The sequence below is a fragment of the Python bivittatus genome, unplaced genomic scaffold, assembly GCF_059951505.1.
Source record: "Python bivittatus isolate LINGU-HERP-01145 unplaced genomic scaffold, Pbiv_v1 ctg000570_np1212, whole genome shotgun sequence".
NCBI classification, from domain to species: domain Eukaryota; kingdom Metazoa; phylum Chordata; class Lepidosauria; order Squamata; family Pythonidae; genus Python; species Python bivittatus.
This window is the reverse complement of record NW_028277097.1, coordinates 7,327,446-7,350,167: the sequence shown is the minus strand read 5'-3', so window position 1 is coordinate 7,350,167 and position 22,722 is coordinate 7,327,446. Positions and strand designations below refer to the sequence as shown.

The following is a 22,722-nucleotide window of genomic DNA, read 5'->3' as shown; positions in this document are numbered from 1 at the left end:
GGCTCATGAATCTTGAAAGGAAGAGACATTGAAAACAGGTTCTGTTGTGATGAGACTAGACAGTCATCAAACTCCGTGGAAGGAAATATTATACTCTTTGCTATGCAAACCTGATAAATTATCAAGTTTTGTCATTTTGAGCTAAAAAAGAACCCAAAATTGGACAACATCATAACATCTCTCTTGCAAGTTCTCATTCCTGATAATATACCCATTACCTGAAAAACACACCAGATGTACTTTTCCCACTTCTCCCATCTGCCTCTTTCGACTTCCTTCAAGCTGATCGTGCCCTGTATTCTAGAAACCAGGCTGATGACTGTTTAGTGGTTATGACACCTGATAACTGTGATGCTAGTTAAGAGTAAATATGAGCACCTTTGAAATGAAGAAATATGAAAAGTAGCAAACTGCCATATAGAAAACTTGAAATCTTTATTTTTTTTCCTAAATCAGAACAAGTTTAAGAACAAAATCTACAAAGAATAAAAACTTAATACAATATCCACACCCAAAACTCCTGGATGCCATAGCAACATGCTACTATAATTAAGAGTTCCAAGGCTAGAATCTGAGCACAAAAGAAAATGTTGAAAAATGCATAAATTACATTAACTATTGTTCACTTAAAAAAAAATGAAATAAGTTTTACCAAGCAATTGCCATTATAAATTTACCAAATAAGTTCATTATTTCTCTGTGCAAGTCATATTCTGTCCATCATGCTAAAGGTTTTCACATGCATATTTGTATGGCTAGGAAACAGCTGTGCAGATTGGAGCCATTTATGCATTAGGATCCCTTAGCTAGAATTGCAGCTATGTAGGGTTGCCCTATGATTGACAACATTGTGGATCAGAAGCTGAAGCCTAATATCCCGTTTGTTCCTTCTGTATTCAGTGCACTGTCTAAACATTGTGCCATGCTGTGCGTGTATATGCATACATTTCCATACTTTTTCTATTAAAACAGTCTTTTCCCCCATTTAAGGAGGGTTCTTTATCACCACTAGTAGGGTGACTATCAGAGGATCATTAGATGGAAACCCCTTTTACCTAATCTTTTCAAAAAGATGTCAGACAAGAAACATGACTTGGGACTATGTTCATAGAAGACTGAAATGTGTGATGAAATATTTTATACTACATTCTACAACATAGAGGCCATCCAGTCACCAGTACTGTGTCTAACCTCTCCAAGTGCTTGCTGTTTTCCTTAACCTGGGTGGTTGGGTAGAGAGATGAAATGGAAAGAGGAGGAATGTTACTGCAGTCTTCATATAATTATTTGGATATGTTATAATCTATATTTATCAGAAACAGTCACTTTTAGGTATACACAAAATGATTGGGGCATGGACTGTTCAATGAATAGAATAACTAGTTTCAGATGGGCTGTGTTGAGACTGAAATGGGGCTGTTCTGTTCTGTGTATGGATAACATGTCCCTATATTGGGAAGGTGGCAGGCCAGAGGGATGTACTGTTTTGGGACATTGGCAGTGGGAGTGGAGGGAAGGAAAGAAGTTAGATGCTGGAAAGTTTGAGGGTGGATGGGTGAGTGAGATGTCAGTCTTCATGCCAGACGCACCAATGAATCTCAGCTCTCCAGACCCTGAACTCCACATTCAGGAATTTGCTTAGAGCAGAAGCTCCCAACATGGCGTGGCTTTATTGCAAATAAGAATGAATCCATATAAGCCCAGAGAATCCGCCTACTGCAGTACAGAGAAATGAAAGCTCTATCTTAATTCTAGGCCTCCATTTCAAGTCTAGGGAATTTTGGCTGTTTTCTTCATGGCCCTGAGATTGGGAAGCACCTGCTCAGTGGTGTCACAAGGGTTCTCTCTGTGCTAGTTCCTGCCTTGCCAACTTCATTCTTTACAGTCTGCCATGCTGGGAGCCGCTGAAGGGAAAGAGGGGCTGACTGGTAAGACATGCCAGCCTTGTCTTACTCCATAAAAGGACTCGGGGATCCCTTTTGCTTCAGCTTAAACCCCAGAACAAGAAAAATTCTACTGGGTTTTGTTTTGCTGAAACAAGGGCCACCTGGAATGGTCTGACAGGACATCTGAAATGTGGTTGGTTTCAGTCCCTATATTCTGCAGCCTTTCTGCTCTCAGAAAATGTGTCTCCGTTTTGCCCATTCAAAAAAATAGAAGTCTTGTCCAACTGAAAATGAGGAGGAACCAAAGGAGGTAAGATGCATGTTGCCAGTAATACTAAGAACTTTATTTAAATAGATCAGAAACAAGCAACTTACAAAGTGGTTAGGTAGTTAGATGATAAGAAAATTAGAGGAGGAGGAAAATGAGGTTGAAGAGAAGCTCACTTAATTTTTTATTGCAGAAGATGTTGGGCCTGAACTTCTATTTTTAGGAAGAGAGTGAGAAAACAAAGTGAAGAGTATTGACGAGAGGCAAAACTCTCAACAAACAAATTACAAGGTTATAAATGTGTCATTATGAACTCGAAAGTGAAATTCGTAATATTCTAACTAAATGTTTATTCAAGATTTGGTATTTGTACACAAGTCTAGGAAATGGTACATATTTATGGCCATCTTTTAAAGGGAATCTAAGGATCTAAGAATCTACTGGCTAGTTCTTACACCATCTCTTTTAGAAAAATAGGTAGAAAGTGTAAAAGTCTGTGTGTCTGGGTGTGTGTGTGTGTGTGAGAGAGAGAGTTTGTGGAAGGAAAAAAATAGCTTGCACAAGGCACTTCTGTGCTACAACTATTTCCAACCCAAAGTCCCTTAGAAATCACTTTGAATCCAACCTGCAGTCATCTTCACTTCTGTTGACCCCAGAATGTAGAGAACACATAAAAACACCATGAGCCAATTACTGTAGTGCTGACCTCTTTTCTTCCTGCTTACCAAGAGTATTGGAGGGTGCAAAGGATATCATCAACAAGCACCCCATTTTCTCAGCTGTCCGGTCACAGAGTTACAGATATCCTTTGCACCTCAGCTTCACATTAAAATACACTCTCCCCTATCCATGTTCTTCAGTACATATATTTATGTCCATTTTTCTGGCTGTTGTTGATTATAAAAAATATAAACAAAAGCACCAAACCTCTCCCAGGGGTTCCCAGGTATTTTACTGCCATTCCTTTATTACATTTAAAAACACCTGTGGGGTGTGAAGGTGCAATGATAGTAATGCTGGCAATTTTGCGGTTGGGTGCTTTCCCCAGTAGTAGCTGGACTGGAGGAGTCAAGCAGATAACTTGTAAAAAATGTTTTAAACATAAAGGAATAGACTAGTTCCAGGAACAGGATGCTGAACTTCTGCAGCGGTACGGTAGAGGAATAGTTATGATTGGCAGTTTGAAGGAGAATACCATTTTTTTCAATAATTTTAAGAAAAGCAGAGCAGAATCAGAAATATCTTGACTCATTTCCCAAAACTAGATGATGGTGTGAAACCAGATTGGTCTGGAGCTGGTCCTGAAGTGATATGAAAGTGCCCTAGAAGTGCACAATTCCCTTAGTGGCAGGGGAAGAAGAGGGTAGCTATTTATTAGAATTATATACATATATACTGATACGACTGGCCAAGTAAGATTGAGAAAGAGAACCTGTAGTCCTCAAGATGTAGCTGAAGTACAACTCATAGTATCCCACACTGACGCCATGATGGCTAGAGCTGCTATATTACTCAGCAACATTAGCAAGGCTACAAATTACCTACCATTGTAGTAAGAGGGAGGTTTGGTAGATAAGTGAAGGCAGTAGTCATAGTTACAGATCAGACTTTCCTATGATTAACTGAACCGTGGTTTACTTAATTTAAGGTTCCACAACATATTGAATGCTAGATTAAAATATGATTGGCTGGTTTGTACAGCTGCTGTGAAAAAGGCCAGTTCCATGTTTGGGGCCATTAAGAAAGATGAAGTAAAATGCATGGCCAATATGATAACGCCTTTAAACAAATCTGTGGTGTGAACTCTTTTAGAATACTACGCATAGTTCTGGTTACATCTTTAAAATGTTATTGTACAACCGGAAAAGGCCCACAAAAGGGCAGCTAAAATGATCAAAAGGTCAGAGTATCTTTTTTCCCCAAGAAAATATTATGTTTGAGGATTTGGGGCTGAGAAGAAAAAGGTGACATGATAGAGAAGGACCCCAAATATATCTGAAAAGTCAGGAAATTCAGAAGGGATAAAAACATTTTTTTAAAAAATTATTACTTTTTGTGATAGCAATTTTCTTCTTTAAAAACAAAAAGTAAGGTGGGGAATTGTTACCACAAAAGGTAGTAATCACCATAAACTTGGTTTGAAAAAGGATTAGGAAAAAACGGGGAGCTTAAAAATATCATTAACAACTAATCATGATGAGCCTACCTCCTAGGTCAGAGGCAGATTGCCTCTTCGTACTAATTCCTGAAGAACACGAACAGGTTTCTAAGGCCCTGATATCTTGCTGGAATGCTCCTGATAGACATCAGCTTGATCACTGCGGAACTAGGTAAATGTCTAGTTGGATCCTGTATTACTTCTCAGATTATTTTCTTACATGTTAACATGCATGTATTCAATGCCCTTGCAGGCAAGACATACAAAACAAAAATGGCCAAGGCTATTTCATTCACATTTTCCTTATCTAATAGAAGTTGCTTGTTATGGTTGGAGTCAGCCAGATGTTTAGACCGGATTTGGCATCCACGTATCGAGTCCTTCCCAAGGACCTGGGATAGGCAGAAGTTGTTGTTGGGTGGTGTTAAAGGGATCGTCGCAGGATGGAAGCTGTTCCAAGTACAGCTGCCTTTTGCAACTGACTGATGGTGATTTTGTCAATGCTGATGGTGTTCAAGTGGTGCTTCAGATGTTTTGGGATTGCACCCAAGGTGCCTATAACTATTGGTACTATCTTTGCTTTCTTTTGCCATAGTTGTTCTACTTCTATTTTCAGGTCTTTGTATTTTGTGATTTTCTCCAGTTCTTTCTCTTCTATTCTGGTTTCTCCAGGTATTGCAATGTCCACTATCCAGACTTTTTTGTCTTTCCTATCAAGAATTGTTAAGTCTGGGGTGTTGTGTGGCAGGTGCTTGTCTATCTGAATTCTAAAGTCCCAGAGCACTTTAGCTTCTTCATTTTCTATTATTTTGTCTGTTTTGTGGTCCCACCAGGTCTTAATTGCAGGCAAATGGTATTTCTTGCAGATATTCCAATGCACCATTGTTGCTACTTTGTCATGCTGTTGTTTGTAATCAGTCTGTGCAATCTGCCTGCAGCAGCTGACTAGGTGGCCCACTGTTTCTTCAACTGCTCTGAAGAGGTAGCATTTGCTGTCTGTTGCTGTCTTCTCAATTCTGGCTTTGTATGCATTTGTTCTTAAGGCTTGGTCTTGTGCAGCCAGAATTACCCCCTCTGTCTCTTTCTTCAACTTTCCTGCTCTTAGCCATTGCCAGGTCTTGTTATCTGCTTTGCCTGCTAGTGTGTGTGTGTGTGTGTGTGTGCGTGTGTGTGTATGTGTACTGGCCATGCAATATTTTGCCTTGCCATGCCTGTTTTCTATTCTTCATTTGGTCTTTCTTATAGGCCAGTTTGGTTTCTTTGGTATTCGGTAAGCCTTCATGATGTATTAGTTTCAGTGCATCTTCTTCACTGTTTTTCAGATATTCTTCCAGTGCTCCTTTTTCTTCAACTGTCTGGTGTACTTGCAACATTCCACTCCCACCTATGCTCCTTGGTAAATAGAGCCTGTCTACGTCGCTACATGGATAAAGGGCATTATTCATTGTCATTATTTTTCTGTTCTTCCTATCCAGGGCTTTTAGTTGAGTTTGAGTCCAGTCCACTATTCCAGCTGTGTATCTAATGACTGGAATTGCCCAGGGGTTTCCACTGGTATTTCTGCTACTGAGTTTGGAGTTTAAGACCTTCTTCATTCTTCTGATGTATTCACTGCTAACTTTCTTCTTGACTTCAGTGTGCTTGATGTTGTCAGCCTGAAGGATGCCCAGGTATTTGTAGTGATCTTCATCCAGACTCTTGATGTTATTTCCATTGGGCATCTTGATTCCTTCAGTTTTCTTATTATTATTATTTACTATTTCTATTTTTAGAAAATTAGTAATCTACCCATGTATGTATATGTGTGCAATGATGAAGTTTCAGTTCCAAAAAGTTCTTTGGGAGTGTACACAGGAACAAGAATGCAAGACTGGCCAAAAGCTCATTAAAGGAGCTACATCTTTTCTCAGGATCACTATGATGACTGCATTTGAAGTGAAGCCATAGGCATCCATGGAGGGCAAGTGAGGTCACATCATATCACAAATGACAGCACAAGAAATGACATTACACAAGACAAGTGACATAAATGATGTCACTTGCCTCAGTTATACAATGTAAATGACGCATAATACACAATTACTGACATTTGTACAATGACAGTACAACATGTATAGTCCTAGCTTATACCAGATATCTATAACTAAAGCTATTATACTATCAGTTCCTTGGTGAGGTAACATGTTATCTGCTGTTTGCAAACAAAATTGCTAATTAATGCATCCTGTTTTATAATTCAGGGCAGGATGTAAATTGAAAGAAAAAAGAATGACATTTAATTGAGATAAGTACAAAACTCTTTACTTGGGAAAAAAAATCAAGTGCATAAGTATAGAATGGGGAATAATTGGTTTTCTATGAGTATGTATAAAAATAATCTTGGAATCTGCTAAGAAAAATGTAATGTTAGGCCACATATATAGAAGTAGACTGTCCAAAAGGCAGGAACTGTTTCATTATATTCTGCATTGGTCAGACCAAACTTTGTGCATTCTGTCCAGTTCTGAGAACCACTTTTTAAGAAAGATTCAGAGAAACCCAGATAGGTACAAAAGGACAACAAGCATTTTGAAGGGATTTTGTAGTTCTGAGAGACTGTGAGAGAACTGGGGGGAAATGATACTACTTCAAATACTGGAAGGGATGTTGAGCTGAAGAAAGTCACGTTCTGTTCTCTACCATCCCAGTGAACAATGGAGTAATAACCTTAACTTACAGACAGAGATGAACAATGTTTGAAGAATGAATGGCCACACCTCAATTTTCCAAAGATCCACAGTAGGCATGGCTCATTCTTCAGCTTTTTGGTGGGTTTTAAAGGTGGAGATGGGAAGAAGAGACCTCCTGGAGATAACCCCCTTTCATTTACACTCTTAAAACCATCCCAAATGTGAAAAACAAGTTGAAACCTTGCTGCTGAAATTCAACCATTTCCCCACTGAATTTCAGAGGTGTAACTGCAGGATATTGGCTGTCCATTTTTGAGTCATAGGAAGGCAGATTCTGCCTGAATATTAGGACAGACTTCATAGTGAGTTCAGTCGCAAGTTGGACTAGATGACTGCTTCCAACTCTATGATTTTGTGTACTGAAAGGTAGATAAAAATAACGTAGAACAGATGAAGTAGAGGGACCATGTCTGTGGGCACGCTGGGACATTTCCACAGCCCATTATATGAATACGAGAAGGGGCAAATAAAGGTTGCTGATATTATCTCTAGCATTGTAAAGAGAATATTCTGGATTGTGTTGGTGGGATTTGCAAAAGAAACCTGGCATGTTTTCCCCCAATGATATAACAATGTCCTGATCTGAAGATTTAGCTGATGGTTGCAATCAAGAGCATATTTGTGTAATGTTATCATACTTCTGTGATAAAACCTGCTTCACAGTCCAGAAACTGGTGGAATAGCTTAACCAAGTCTTTTGTACATACACATAAATCCTGAATGTGAGTAATGACTTTCTCTCTTGCATCCACCAATCAGAGAAGGTGAAGATTGTGCCGAGATGAGGCCTGGAGCTAATCATTGTCATATAAGCAGTCTAGGAAAGAGGGAAAAATTAAAAAGTCAGTTTTGGATAAAAACCTCCTATCCGTATAATTAAAAACAAACCAATAGAAAAATATTTCAGTTGGCTTCATACTTAATCGTCAGAATTCCATTTTACTTATATAACATACCATCTGCAATATCATCATATATTTCTTCATCTCTGTAAATTTAGAAAGAGGAAAAAATGAATTTAGTTGCTTTTGTATACATTAGGAATCAAGAAGAAGCATTATACTGAGCCACACCATTGATCCATCGAGCTGTGACAGTTCCTCTCCACAATTTAGCCCAGATTGCCCCATCTTACCTGCAGATCCAGGTGGGTGAACATGGGTTCTTCAAAGCTACCAAATACAGTGTTTGCATATATATAGTATATAGTGATCACTTTCTGGCCCCTTTCATTAAACAATGTCATCTATCAGGATTCATGAAGTGTGGCTTCTCTGTGGCACTGCCTGCACTCTGGAATAACATCTCCCCCAAAATCTGTACTGCTCCTACCTAACTGACTTTCCAAAAACTATTAAAAACCCTGTTGTTTCCCCAAGCCTTGGGATAAGATGGTTGTGGAGCCCCTATTTTTTTGGTTTTTTTGTGATACTGAGTTAGCCTTCTGGTTGGGTGTGCTTTTTATGTATTTATTTATTAATTTAAACCACTCAGAGCTGTTGAGGAATTGGGTGGCATCGAAATTGGGGGGGGGGGGGGAGGGAGAGAGAAAGAGAGAGAGATGGGATTCCTTAAAAAGACTTTCCTGCCTAGGCTTTTTTAGCCCAGGGAGAAATGTGTGTCTCTCTCTGTGTATATAAAAACGTAGAATTATCTCTCACTGACAAAGGAACTGTCCTTTTTTCAGTGCATGGAATGATTGTGATGTCAGAAGAGACTCAGCCTCTTCCTCCATTGGCAGGTTGTTAGGACTCATTTGCATTTGGATAGGGGACCACCAAGAAAGAACTGGAAAATGTACTGGAAATTTGGAAAAACATTCTGGAGAAGATAGTGGCAAAGCCCTTCTGTGTTGCTGCTATGAAAATCCCACAGATGCTTCCATGAAGTGACTTTATTTTTTAAACAATCTTTAAAATATAAACTTAGGATGAAAAATAATTATCCTTATCAAAAGTCAACAGGAAAAAAAATTTGGCTTCAGATTCTTCAAAACACTTTGGTTTCTCTGTTGTTTTTAAAAGCAACTATTTGTCAGCATTTGTATATAAAACATTTTTTACTAACCCCCAAAATATAAACCATTTTTAAACTATCCTTTAACTTAGAGAGAGAGAGAGAGAGGTTTACTATGAAACTCTTGAACTTACTCAGGCGCTATGCAGCTTCTTTGGACGTAGCCATCTGTAAAATTAAATCATATGTACATAGTTATTTTCAACTTAAGCTGACATCTCAGCTAAGAGAATCTAGACAGAAGAAAATTCTAATACAAAAATACTGTTTGTTATCTTTCAGTTCCATCTTGACGATGTGAGATGTAGTGGCATTTTGCTGGAATGAAGACTATCTGTGAGATGCACAAATTGTCCATCCATTGGATAACAATCAGTTAAGTTCACACATTATAGTACGTTATTTTTTTCTATTTTACAGCCATGTATAAAAATCAGACAAAAGTTTTTTTTTTCTCACATCACTTGCTCTATTTTTGTATTGGACCGAAACCAAACTCAGTGATCAAGAGACGAGCTGCTAATCACCAAGCATGCTTCAATTCCATCAATGCTTCCATTTCCCAGTTCTGCAAAACCAGTTTGAAGATAACCTGAAAACATCCATTTTGGCCAGTCACAGAACTCTGAGAAGGAGTGAAAATCACTGTCCCAACCCAAGTTGGTTGTCACAGGTCCTGCAGCAAAACAAACACACACACCCCTCTGTGCCACACCTTCCTTATCCTTCCTTATCCTTCCTTTGTGTAGCTATCTGCATTGTGGTTCCTATGGTTGGGAATTAAACACATGGCACAACTCTCTTCTCCTTGGAAGACCTGCTAGGATACCTCCTAGCCAGGAGATGAAGCCTATAACGGTATGTGGGAATGACCTTGGGAAACAGGAGGAAGAGCTGCAGTCTAGACAAGCATCATGCAAAGGTATCTCAGCCCACAGAAGGAAAAGGGATATGGGAAGTGTTTCAGAAGGGATCCTCCCTAGTTTTCTGGAGAGTAAATGTATAGGAGGGGAGGAATACTTGCAGACTTGCAAGATTCTGTTACTGTAACCTTACAATAAAGGTAGTGTTAGTACTCATGATTTGCTCTTCTTATCTGGATTACCTCGAAGGGCTGACACTGTCAAACAGGGACAACATTATGAGATCATATTTGTGACATTTCCACTGGAACTGCAAGGTACATGATGGCTCAGGGGCATGAATTCTTGCTTCATCCCATTTCCCAACAAGTATCTGGAAGGCTGGTGTGGGTCTTCCGGGCTGTGTGGCTGTGTTCTGGAAGTTTTGTTTCCTAACGTTTCGCCAGCACCTGTGACCGGCATCTTCAGAGTGCAGGAGCACAGACAGGAGCAGTTCTCTCTGTGCCCAGGAGCACAGACAGGAGAGAACTGCTCCTGTCTGTGCTCCTGCACTCTGAAGATGCTGGTTACAGGTGCTGGCGAAACGTTAGGAAACAAAACTTCCAGAACACGGCCACACAGCCCAGAAGACCCACACCAGCCATCGTATGCTGGCCGTGAAAGCCTTCGACAATACAAAGTATCTGGAAGCTTCAGCTGGCACAGAATATAGCAGTGCGGGCAGTTATGTGTGCCTCCAGAACAGCACATGTCACACCTCTGCTCCACAAGCTGTATTGGTTGCCATTTTGCTCCTGGGTCCAATTCAATGCTGGTTTTAACCTTTAAAGCCTTTCATGGCATGGGACCAGGCTGTCTGAGGGACCGCCTCTCCCTGATCACATCAGCCCATCCCATTAGATCTGACAGAGAAGTCATGCTTCAGGTCTGGTGTGTTAAGGACTTACACTTGGTGAGTCCTAGGAGGAGGGCCTTCTCTGCTGTTGCACTCACCTTCTCCCCCCTGCCCAAAGTGAGGTTATCTCCATCCCTGTTAATGTTCCAGAAGCCCCTCAAGACCTGGCTATGTCCTCAGCCCTGGGGGTCCCAGGGGACCGGTGACATTCTAAGATGGCTGCATCACTGTGGTTAATATTTACTGTCTCCTGTGCCTGGTGGTTTGTATTTTGATTGTTTTATATGTTTAGTAATGGTTGTTTTTATATATTTATTGTTTTACTTAATTGTTGTACTCCGCCCAGAGTCCCTTTTGGTGAGATGGGCAGCCATATATATTTGATAAATAAATAAATAAACACCTGCAATTCCCCCCCCACCTCCCCACCCCCAGCCACCAAAGCCGAGGTATCACAGCACTTTTCTGCCCCTGCTCATGTCACAAAACGACAGCTTTGCTGATCCATCTAATCACCAGGGGTTGTTTGCCTCTCATGATGAAAGCCTTACAGCCAGGAAGGAAGGGCAGGGTGCATTGGCTGTCACCCCCCCCCCATGCACCCCCTTCCTCTCTCTTTCTCATCCTCTCAGCCCAAGAAAACAGAAAGGAAAATATATGGTGTCAGAAACCCTGCAGAGGAGGAGACTGCTGCGTGGAAGTACCTGTGTATTGGGGTATATACATAATCTGCACATTGCAAAAGTGCGCTGCCTTCTGACAAGAAGATTGCATCATGAAGATGGAATTCTGCCCCTTTGCCAGCACTATAGTGCAAACAACAAAATCTTGTTCACCTTCTCTAAAAGATCTTGGGAGCAGCCTTTTTTCTCCAAAATGTTCAAACTGGTGTTTAAAAAGATGGCATTGGGCTTATTTTCTATCCCGGTTGTTTGTTGTTTAGTCGTTAAGTCGTGTCCGACTCTTCGACCCCATGAACCATATTGCGCCAGGCCTTCCTGTCCTTCACTGCCTCCCTGAGTTTGCTCAGTTTCATGCTCATTGCTTCAGTGATGCTATCTAACCATCTCATCCTCTGCCGTCCTCTTCTCCTTTTGCCTTCAATCTTTCCCAGCATCAGGGTCTTTTCCAAAGAGTCCTCTCTTCGCATTAGGTGGCCAAAGTATCTGAGCTTGAGCTTCATTATCAATCCTTCCAATGAGCAATCAGGGTTGATTTCCTTTAAGACTGACTGGTTTGATCTTCTAGCAGTCCAGGGGACTCTTAAGAGTCTTCTCCAGCACCACAGTTCAAAGGCATCAATTCTTCAGCACTCAGCCTTCTTTATGGTCCAGCTCTCACAGCCATACATTACTACTGGAAAAACCATAGCTTTGACTATGCGGATCTTTGTCAGCAAGGTGACGTCTCTGCTTTTTAATATGCTATCTAGGCTTGCCATAGCTTTCCTCCCAAGGAGCAAGCGTCTTTTAATTTCATGGCTGCAGTCTCCATCTGCGGTGATCTTGGAGCCCAAATAAATGAAGTCTGTTACTGCTTCCATTTCTACTCCTTCTATTTGCCAGGAATTGATGGGTCCAGATGCCATGATCTTAGTTTTTTTAATGTTGAGTTTCAAGCCAGCTTTTGCACTCTCCTCTTTCACCCTCATCAAGAGACTCTTTAGTTCTTCTTCACTTTCTGCCATTAGGGTGGTATCGTCTGCATATCTGAGGTTGTTGATGATTCTTCCTGCAATCTTAATTCCGGCTTGTGATTCTTCCAGCCTGGCATTTCTCATGATGTACTCTGCATATAGGTTAAATAAGCAGGGTGACAGTATACAGCCTTGTCGTACTCCTTTCCCTATTTTGAACCAATCAGTTGTTCCATGACCGGTTCTAACTGTTGCTTCTTGGCCTGCATACAGATTTCTCAGGAGACAGGTAAGGTGGTCTGGTACTCCCATCTCTTTAAGAATTTGCCACAGTTTGTTGTGATCCACACAATCAAAGGCTTTTGCATAGTCAATGAAGCAGAAGTAGATATTTTTCTGGAACTCTCGTGCTTTCTCCATGATCCAGCGAATGTTGGCAATTTGATCTCTAGTTCCTCTGCCTCTATCCCGGTAGCTTCTGCCTTTTAGGATCAACCATCAACAGTAGAGGAACCAGCAGTCAAGAAATACGCCGCAGACCAGCACTTGGCAGAGCAGCCACGAAGGCCTTGGAAAAGATATTCAGATACCATGATGTGTCTATACCTACAAAGATCAGAATCATGCTAGCCATGGTATTCCCTGTGACAGGCTACGGAAGTGAAAGTGGAGTTTGAAGAAGTAGGATAGAAACGGTATTGATGCTTTTGAATTTTGGTGTTGGAGAAGACACCTGAGAATACTGTGGTCAGCCAAGAAAACAAAGAAGTGGATCATCGAACAAATCAACCTAGAATTCTCACTCGAGACATAAATGACCAGGCTCAAATTATCATACTTCAGACACATTATCCAAAGACCTAGCTCTCTGGAGAAGGCTTTAGTGCTGCGGAAGGTGGAAGGAAAGAGAAGAAGAGGATGACCAGCAGCAACGTGGATGGACTCAATTAAGTAGAGATGAGTGCACCAGTGGAAGAGCTGAAGGACCAGGTTAGGGACAGATCATCATGGAGAAAAGCTGTCTATGTGGTCACTAGGAGTCAAAAACATCTCGATGGTACATAGTTAACCAATCAATTGTGCTTTCTTGATGTGCCCTTGCTGAGTCAGTTTCTCATATGAAAAAAAAACCCCAGGAGTAATTAAGAGCACTTCCCTTCCTAGCAGTTAGATTAAAAACTGCAAGGCAAACATTCCAAACTTGATAACACAGTTCCCTCCTTGGCTTTTGAAATCGGAGTTCCTGCCATTCATTTCAAGGCAGAAAGACTTCCCCTTAAATGAAGGATTGCAAATTCATTATGACTCTCATGGGGAAATGAGCTCATATCTAGTGTATTCTAATCTTCTTTCTTCTCTCATCTAAAAATAATCCTTGCCATAAGCAAAAGCTTTAGAAAAAATCAACTTTCATACTGAAAAAGAAACTAGTTTTATATTACTGGGGAGAGAGGAGAGAGGAAGGGATAAGGGAAAAGGTGAAGGGAAAGGTGAGGGGTGGATTGTCTCAAAGAGCAGCTAGGTGTGGCACTGATATTTTTGCAGTAAACACATTGCTAATTTGTGTTGTTTCATAGGAAGTTATGGTAGATTTGATCCATGGGAAATAGTGTTGAATTTTCTAATAAATTTCAGCTGAGCTAATCATATATCCATCCCATTTTGCAACAATAAATCTACTTTCTCAAAGCAAGAAGCTCACACGATGATTTATTTATTCTACTTTGATATAGAAATTACATATTAGTTCGTTGGACTTGGCTAACCTATCAGAAACAAGAATTTTTATTGTTAGTCTCTATATAAATACTATATATAAATACTGTCCCCAGAATAATTCTGTCCCTGACCCATCTTCTCATTATTATATCTTGACTCTTCTTTTCCTTGATGTCAAAAAACTATACACATAAAATGTTTCTCTGTCAAGACCAAATGCCACACATCCAACAAAACTGTAATGCACACACATCTAAGTGATAATAAAATAAAATGTGTTAGGCTTTAAAGTGACACAAGACAATCTATGTTTGTGGAGCAGTAGAAAGTAGTGAATTTCTGATACTGTTAATCCAAAAGAAAAGTTCACTGGAATGTGTGTGACATTTGAAGTTTTCATGAATAACGTCTCTTACGTCCTGCCACACTGGTCTTAGAATCCACCTTGTATGAGATAGGCAGCTATATAAATATGATAGATAGATAGATAGATAGATAGATAGATAGATAGATAGATAGATAGATAGATAGAACCATATTCTATGAATGTCTGACTGTAAAAGGAGGATGTACATTTATTTTGGGGGTCAACTGCTAACACATCACTAGCTGTCCATGACAACAACCTGAGCAATAGTTGGAGTTGAATATTGATATTCAACTATATAATAATATAAATATAAATATAATGTATAATATATTTATTATTATAAATATATATATATATATGTATATATATATTTATAATTTATATAAATTATAAATGATATATAAACTATATAAGTAAGATAGCAATGGAGCAAGAAAGATTTCAGCTGCAAGTGGAAACTCCCTAGTTTGAAAGTCGCTCTTGTTTTAGCTTCAATCCCATCCTCTGAAATAAATCATTCAATTCCAGTCAGTCAATACATAAAACTTGGGCCACTAAGAATAAATGCTCTCTAAAAGATGCTAAAATAAATATGTTATTAGGGCCTGCCTAAACGTTAACAGGGAGCTGAATGTGTCTTTGGAAGGAGAGGGTCTCATAAATGTGGCCACCACTGAAGAAGTCTGGTTTCTCTCGCACACCGGCTGATGTAAGCCATCCAAGCAATACCTCCATAGCTGATATCAGTGCTTTGGCTGGTTGTACAGGCATAGATAATATTTTAAGATTGGTGCTCCCACAGCACCCTAAGCCATGATTTGTTTAATTACAGCTTGTTGAATAAGCCACAGGGAATGATTTTACACAACACAGTAAGTACCAACAAGCAAACCACATTTGGGCTTGAGTGAATCAGCCAAAGAATTGTGCCCTCAATAGCTCCAAGTCTTATAGATGAATGCTAATGAATAAGGCTTGGGAGCAAGTAGGCAGTCCATGCAGATGATGCAGGATCAATGTAATATGCTCCAGAGGTTTAGACTTCATCAATATCTGGCCTGTTACACTCGGTATCAACTGCAGGACCATCTTCAAAGGCCTCCACATGTCAACTGTATTCCAGAATCTAATCCAGGTAGAACCAAAGCATGAATAAGTTAAAAACTCCCTTGAGTTGAACTGGGCTTCTGCGGATTACTTAGATCTGTCCATGTAGTTTTCTTGGCAACAATACAAAATAGGGATTTTTACACAGTCTAGCTTTCAGCCGTAGGATCAGGGTGGTTGGTGTGGGGAAAATAAGAGGAGGGAGCATTAGGTATGCTGCCTAGAGTTGTGCAAAATAAAGGTGCAAAATAAGTCAATAAGGATTTTCCTTGTTTTTTCTGAATTTAGACAAGGTTGGCTAACTGCTGCCCTCTGCTGTAGACATAACAGGGATAAAATCAGAGAGAAATAATGAACTGGTTCACTGCAGCAAGTTTCACCTAGAAGCTGACAAGGCAGATGATCATTGTTTTTAAGAGAAGATGGGGTATTCTTGTTGTTGTTGTTTTTTTTCCCTACAGAGAGCCAATTATGTTTTATTATCAGAAGAATGTCTTCAGGGATTTTATAGAGTTTCTGTTCATATCCAGTTGATTCAATTCCAGGAAGCCAAAGAAAGGTCGGTAGCTTTTCCTAGCCCAGTATCTTTGGAAACAGTAGTCTATAGCGGTGTTTTTCAAATTTGTCAACTTTTAAGATGGGTGGACTCCCAGAATTCCCCAGCCAGAATTCTGGGAGTTGAAGTCAACCCATCTTAAAGTTGACAGGTTTGAAAAACACTGGTCTATAGGAACCATCATCCCCTGCCAGTGTGGCCAAGGGTACCAGCATTTTAAAGCAGTTTTTTAAAACCCCAAGATGTAAAAATCTGATTTGATCCAAAACCAAATAATTTTTGCTGTGCGGAGTCATAATTTTTATTTATTTATTTTAAAAAATCGGTTTATAAGTTTACCCCATATCAGAGATGACATAATGGAAGGATCCACATAGTCACCAGGAGTTGACTTCAATATCAGTGAATCTTTACCTTTTAAGTAACTAATATTCACAAGTCATTGGGGCTTACTTCTGAGTAAACATGTATAGGATTGTACAGTAAGATTATTTATAGATTGTATATTTATTGAAAAAAGTTTAATGAACGTTTTGGGGGTTTGTAGACTTTTTTCAGAGAAAGTATATATGACCTCTAAAAGAATTTGTTCTTTGTTGGTTTAATGCTTGTTACCTTGGAAAATCTCTTTGCTGACTTTTAAAAGGAATACAGAAATATGTATGCATGTGAACATACATACACACAGAGACAGTTATACATATGTGTTAAGATTAGGTTAAAGAACACAATTTTTTCCCTAGGCTATTCATTTCTGCATCATTCGTGCCATCATTCATAACTTCTATGGAATAACAGAATAAATTTTCACCTTCCTACTGCATAGTATTCCTACTTCCTACTGCATAGTATTCCCTGTAACAACAACAACAAAAAGAACTGGTAGATAACAACCTCATTTAATTGAACTGTATCATTTTTTTTTTCCTTTTCCAAGGATTAATCAGTCATGGCCATTGCCACTCTACCCCTACTGGAGTGGAGAATTTGGCATCAATGTGGCACTTGCAGAGAACCCCAGAGATGATCATGGAGAAGGAATATGACAGTTTGCAAAATATGATTTAAGTACAGGAAAAGAAGACAACGTTAAAAAGAAACTTAAACTAGCTCCACCTTAATTTTCTTTTATATGAGAGAGGAGGAGGGAAGACATCAGGCTTTTGATTCTGTTACTATAACTGTTGCTATAATTGATACTATATCAATAAAGTAAGAATTCCAGTGTGTCTTATGGAGTGTGTTTCCTGATCTGACCTACTTTGAAGGGCTCATATGCACTCTGCCAATGATCTCCTTACGCTTGAGAGATAATTGGGTCATCAACCATCTGCCATCTTCTATGTCAGCACAACACCAGCTACAATACCAGTAAATATAGGAGTTCCTCCCCCTACCATCCACTGCCTGCAGGCTCCTTCCTTCATAATATACTTCTTCCCACATTAACTATCAGATGTGGCTGTTTCTTACAGTAATACAGAATAAAACCTGAAAGAAAGTGGTTAATGTACGTAACTGGTTGATGCAACAGATTACTTTTCCAAAACTTACACAGAGGTGGACATTTTAGCAGGTGAAACTTCTCTTAGCTTAGAATAACAGATTAGAACATCATTGATGTGGCAACATTTGCTGATGGTATCACGTTATTTGCCGCTAAGAAATAGCAGCAAAATATAGCTTCAAAGGAATCTTTCCAAACAGAAGCAGTGGGTGTTAAATAATAAATGCAAGTGTGATGTATTGAATACTGGGAAGAAAGAAACTTAATTTCATATAAATGCTGCTGGGGTTTGAAGTGATTGTGAGTACAGTAATCAGGAAAAAGATGTTGATGGATAGCCTGAAAATGTCAACCTTCTGTGCAGCTGCTGTGAAAACAGTAAATCCCATATCATAATTCAGCTTTTCCCAACCCTGGTGTTCTCTAGATGTATGGAATTCAGCTCCCATAAGCCCCCAGCCAGTAAGGCACTGTTGCCAAAGTCCACACATCTCAAGAATGTTCAGGATGAGGAGGCTGTTGTAGATCATTAGGAAAAGAAATAAAGTTAATCTAAGAATAGCATAATTCCTGTTGCATGAGCATTTATTTCAGAAGGAGAGAACCAATGACAACAAGTGCATTATATTACACAAATACTGCAATTTACATATCTGAGTCAGACATTGGGATGCAAGTATGCAAGGACAGTGTTTGCATGAGGACATCACCACACATGTCATTTTGGAGTCATTGCAACTAGCTACAGATGCAAATCTATGATGGATCTACCTTTGAAACATTGCGCATCAACTTTGATTCATCACCCATTCTTTCTTGATCCTATCACTTGGTGAATTACCATTCACGCATCTTAAATAAGCCATTCCCATTGCATTCAACTTACTTTTATGTTTCTCCTGAGATACCCAGCCGTTACTTCCTTCTAATAATGTGTATACAGAAGCACACTTTTATACAAAGTTGGGGGGGGGAGTTTTTTTTCTTTTGGCAAACTGACCCCTCACAATAGACCACAACATTTGCATCCATTTCTCTATTTTTAGTAAACCACCCAGAAAGATATAAACATTCATCTGCTTGCTCAGGCTTTGTGCAACATATGCAAATCATTCATTCAGTTTTCCCCTTTAAAAAAATACCCAGATATATTTCTCAATGACTTGCTGAAAAACAAAAAACAGTCTGCAGAACTGCAGCCTGGCATACCTTGTTCATTTGCACTGCTCATATCCTTCCAGTCAGTATTCTGCCAAACACCTTCCCACTCTTAATAAACAAATCCCCCTGTATTCATTCTCACTACTTTCCCCTTTGAACAGTAATTCTCCCAGTCATCAGACACAGAAAACACACCACCACTCCATAAGCAAACCACATCCATCTTTTGACATTTCTCCTGTGACATCAGCCATGCCATTTTTTCAATTTCACAGATCATTTATGATTCCATTTCATCTGTTTTTACTCAGAAATATGTATAATATTTGTTTTAAATCGACTCTGACATATCACTGTTATTCCCATATGCTTTCTCAAGTACTCCTCCAAATATTACCTCACTTCAGTTTGCACCCCCAATTTTTTACCACTTTTATTTTTAATTCCATTCATTCTGCCAGGGGCTCCTTCCTTCACCCTTTTCACTCACTTCCAAAGCGATTTGTTTCCATCAAAATTGCTCTGCATTTCTTTGTTTTTTTAATCTTAACCACTCCTTGCTCTCTCTTCACTGCAGCTATCTTTTTCTCACTCTACACAGCGTACACTTTTTTTTTTTTTTTTTGCAACAGTTATTCTCTTTTTTGTACTTCCCCCCATCCTTAGCCTCCTTAACTTTGCCATCCCACCAAGCCTCCTTTTTCATGGCTCTGATTGGTACGGCACATCTATGGCGCTCTGTAACATAATTCATTTCGGTCTTCTTCAAGCAGGAACAACACACATCAGAAGAGGTGGCAGGAGGAGGCAGAGATGGGTGGCGGGTAGTGGGTCACAGAACTGTGGTGGGGGGACATAGGAGGCCACACCTGAGCCTCTTGACATGGCTCCCACAATCTGGCAAGCCTCATGCAAGTCCTGTGCCACAGACTCTGCTCTAATGTGATAGACCAAGTAATGATACATTGGATAGAACACAATGGACCCCTTCAGATAGAACGGAATATTAAAAAGAAATCTCTCTGAGAACCAAAAAGATTGCAAAGTTATGCTTTAGGATGTTGCATGCAATCCTATTTACTGAAGTAACGGTATGAATGGTGTCCTTTGAAGGCTCCATTTATGATTTACGATGGGCTACATCTCTGGATTCCAGAAGGCAAATAATGTAATCTCACTCTGATTTAGGAGTATCCCCGACCGTTAAGAGTTTTGAACTTAAAGGAGGAGCAGAGCTGTAGGGAATAGTGCCAGTTCCTGGGGGTTTGTAGAGAAATAAACTGAAAGGTCACACAAGCCTCAGTCTGCATTCCTATAATTCCAATCCATAATACCTCCCTGGGGAAAGAGATGGGTAACAAGCAGACTTATTCATGAGAACCAGGTGCCTTCAGAAAAGCAAGCTAGAATTACCATTCCATTCAGCAGGATGCTGAATAAAGGCAATTGGCCACAATACCATCATCTAGAGGCTCCTTAATAGATTCCAAGAATTATTCAAACAAAATTATATTTTGCCCACATTACATGTGGTAGGAAAAGTTTCCCTTCCATAACCAACTAACCTCCCAATATGTTGGGACTACAACTCCTGCATTTCTTGGCATGCTGGAAAGAGGTTCTAGGAGCTGAAGTCCCAGTGCATCAGAAGGATGATAAGATGTAGAAAGGAAAGCTCTTTATGAAGGAGCCAACACATCACCAAACCTTTGTCAGCTCTTCAAGGTAGACCAGACTAGGAAACCAAAGTCATGCATGCTAATACTACTTTTCTTATAAGGTTACGGTAACAGAATCTTGCACGTCTGAATGCTCTTCCTCCCTCCCTCCCCTTCCCAAGAACTAGGGAGGTCTTGTCTGAGACACTTATTCAGGTTACAGTTCTGACCTGACTCAGATTTCTTTTATCTGACCATTGTCAGATAGCGGCTCTTCCTCTTGTTCCTCAAGGTTATTCCTTCTGTCCATGACAACTTTGGACTCTCCAGGTGGGTAGGACTGCAACTCCCAGATTTCTGGAGGTCATGCTAGGCTGGGAATTTTGGAATCATGACCTACTTGTTCAGGAGAACCCCAAATTTAGAAAAGTTGCCCTTTTATTATCCCTTTGTCACTGATAATTGGTTCATAGAGAAATGACCTAGCAAAAATGACCTAGAAATAACCTATCATATCAGTGAGGATGTTCTTGTATAGAGATAGGTCTCTATATAAGTACATTTTAAAAATCATTCCTAGGCCGTTTTCTACAAGATGTATTTGTAAAGTTTTCTTTCAGTGCAATGGTAGCATCCAATATCAAGCTTTCATTTTCCTCTCTTAGAATGAAGGATAAGGGAATTCCAGACAACTGGAAGCCAAACCTGTCTTGTTTTCTCCTGGAGGCCACATTCATTCAGTCCACCTTTATCCATCTAAATTTCTGCAGCCTCATTATTATTTTCCTTTCACTAGAACATGACAGATGGTTTGAGACTGCCCCTACGTGAAATTCATTATCATTGCTGAAATATGTTGATTGATTTTTCAGTTCTTGATATTAACTAAGCAGCACAATATTGAAAGTGTGTGACTTAGTGGCACCGACTATTCAGTTTCTCCTAACCACATGGGGCACTGGGGTGTAGACAGAGAGTTAGGGGCTCACTCCTAACTCACCCCTGTCTTTCACTCTATCCACTCTTTTGTCTATGAGACTGCCAATCTCAGGGTCTTCCTTTTGCCTTTGTTCCCAAAGCTTGCATACACGAAGCCTTTTGCTCACTGACTCTCCCCTTATTGTATATTGCTGTGGCATATGCTTTTTTTCGGCCAGGCTGGCTGCTGGTGAGCTGATGTGAGTCAGCAGAAGGAAAGAGAAGAAAATGGGGAGGAGCAGCTCAGCTATGGCCTTAGGTGCAGCTCCCCATGTGCTGTCATGGGGGAGATGGGCTGCCCTGGCTGCTAGCCAGGACTATTGTGGGGCAGATGGAGGCAGCATCCTCATTGGTCAAGCCTCATATATAGGTGTTGGGGTCTTAAGCCCTGGAAGGGAAAACCAACCTTCTCAGTTGCGAGAGAGAGAGAGAGACACACACAGAGAGACAGACAGACAGACAGACAGACAGACAGACAGACAGACAGACAGACAGACAGACAGGACCACATCTGAACCTGTGCTGTTTTGAGGCATCAAGACAGATGGAGAGCCTTTGGACAGACTGGATGGGAAGCTGGTGGCTGGAAAGGGACATTGCTGGGAGTGTTCTGGGCCACTGGACTGTGCATTTGCCATTTCCTGGCCCCAGAGAGAGAAGAGAGGTGAAAACATCGGCTGAAGGCTTCCCTAGGAGAAGTGAAGACCCAGACAGAGGGATGTGCTTCACCCAGAACCCAAGACAGTTGGGGATACAAGGAGGTGGCTGCCTGCAGAAGGACACCTGGAGACCTCAAGGAAGCCCCAGATTAGGAAGAGCTGGGCAGAAGACCTAGACAGAGGTGCATCACTCAACATCAACGTAGAGGGAAGGCTGTTGGAGTCCAAACATGCACAAATAAAGGCTTTAGGCATGCACCAGAATAAATCAGCCTTTCTCTCTCTCAGTAAAAAGCTGAAGAGGAGGGAGGAGGATAAAGTTGAGCGGGGGGGGGGGGGGTTAGTAACTAAGCAATGGAGAGGATGGTCTGGGAAAGAGGTAGGGAAAGTTGGAGTCTTGGAGAGGCTGGAGGGAGGAAGAAACTTTGTACTGGGAAGTTTGGACACACTGCTGTAAATAGTTCTGTTTTTCCCTAATCCCTGTAAATCTTCTACTTTTACATAGTAATAGAAACAAAAAAGCCTCTGTCTCTGTGAAGCAATTGTTCTGCTTAAA

General features: G+C 40.3%; 1 protein-coding gene across 4 annotated transcripts in view; it reads right to left on the bottom strand.

The window, feature by feature from the left end:
* Positions 1–418: 418 nt before the first annotated feature.
* FYB1 (FYN binding protein 1) overlaps positions 419–22,722 on the bottom strand; it is an 81,054-nt gene continuing 58,750 nt past the window's right edge. For all 4 annotated transcript variants that reach the window (XM_088152759.1, XM_088152762.1, XM_088152760.1 and 1 more), the window contains 3 exons: positions 9,192–9,225; positions 7,998–8,029; positions 419–7,858 (listed from right to left, as the gene is read on the bottom strand). In XM_088152759.1, coding sequence (XP_088008885.1) covers positions 7,836–7,858; positions 7,998–8,029; positions 9,192–9,225 — 89 coding nt within the window. In that variant the 3' untranslated portion in view covers positions 419–7,835. The remainder of the gene's footprint in view (positions 7,859–7,997; positions 8,030–9,191; positions 9,226–22,722) is intronic.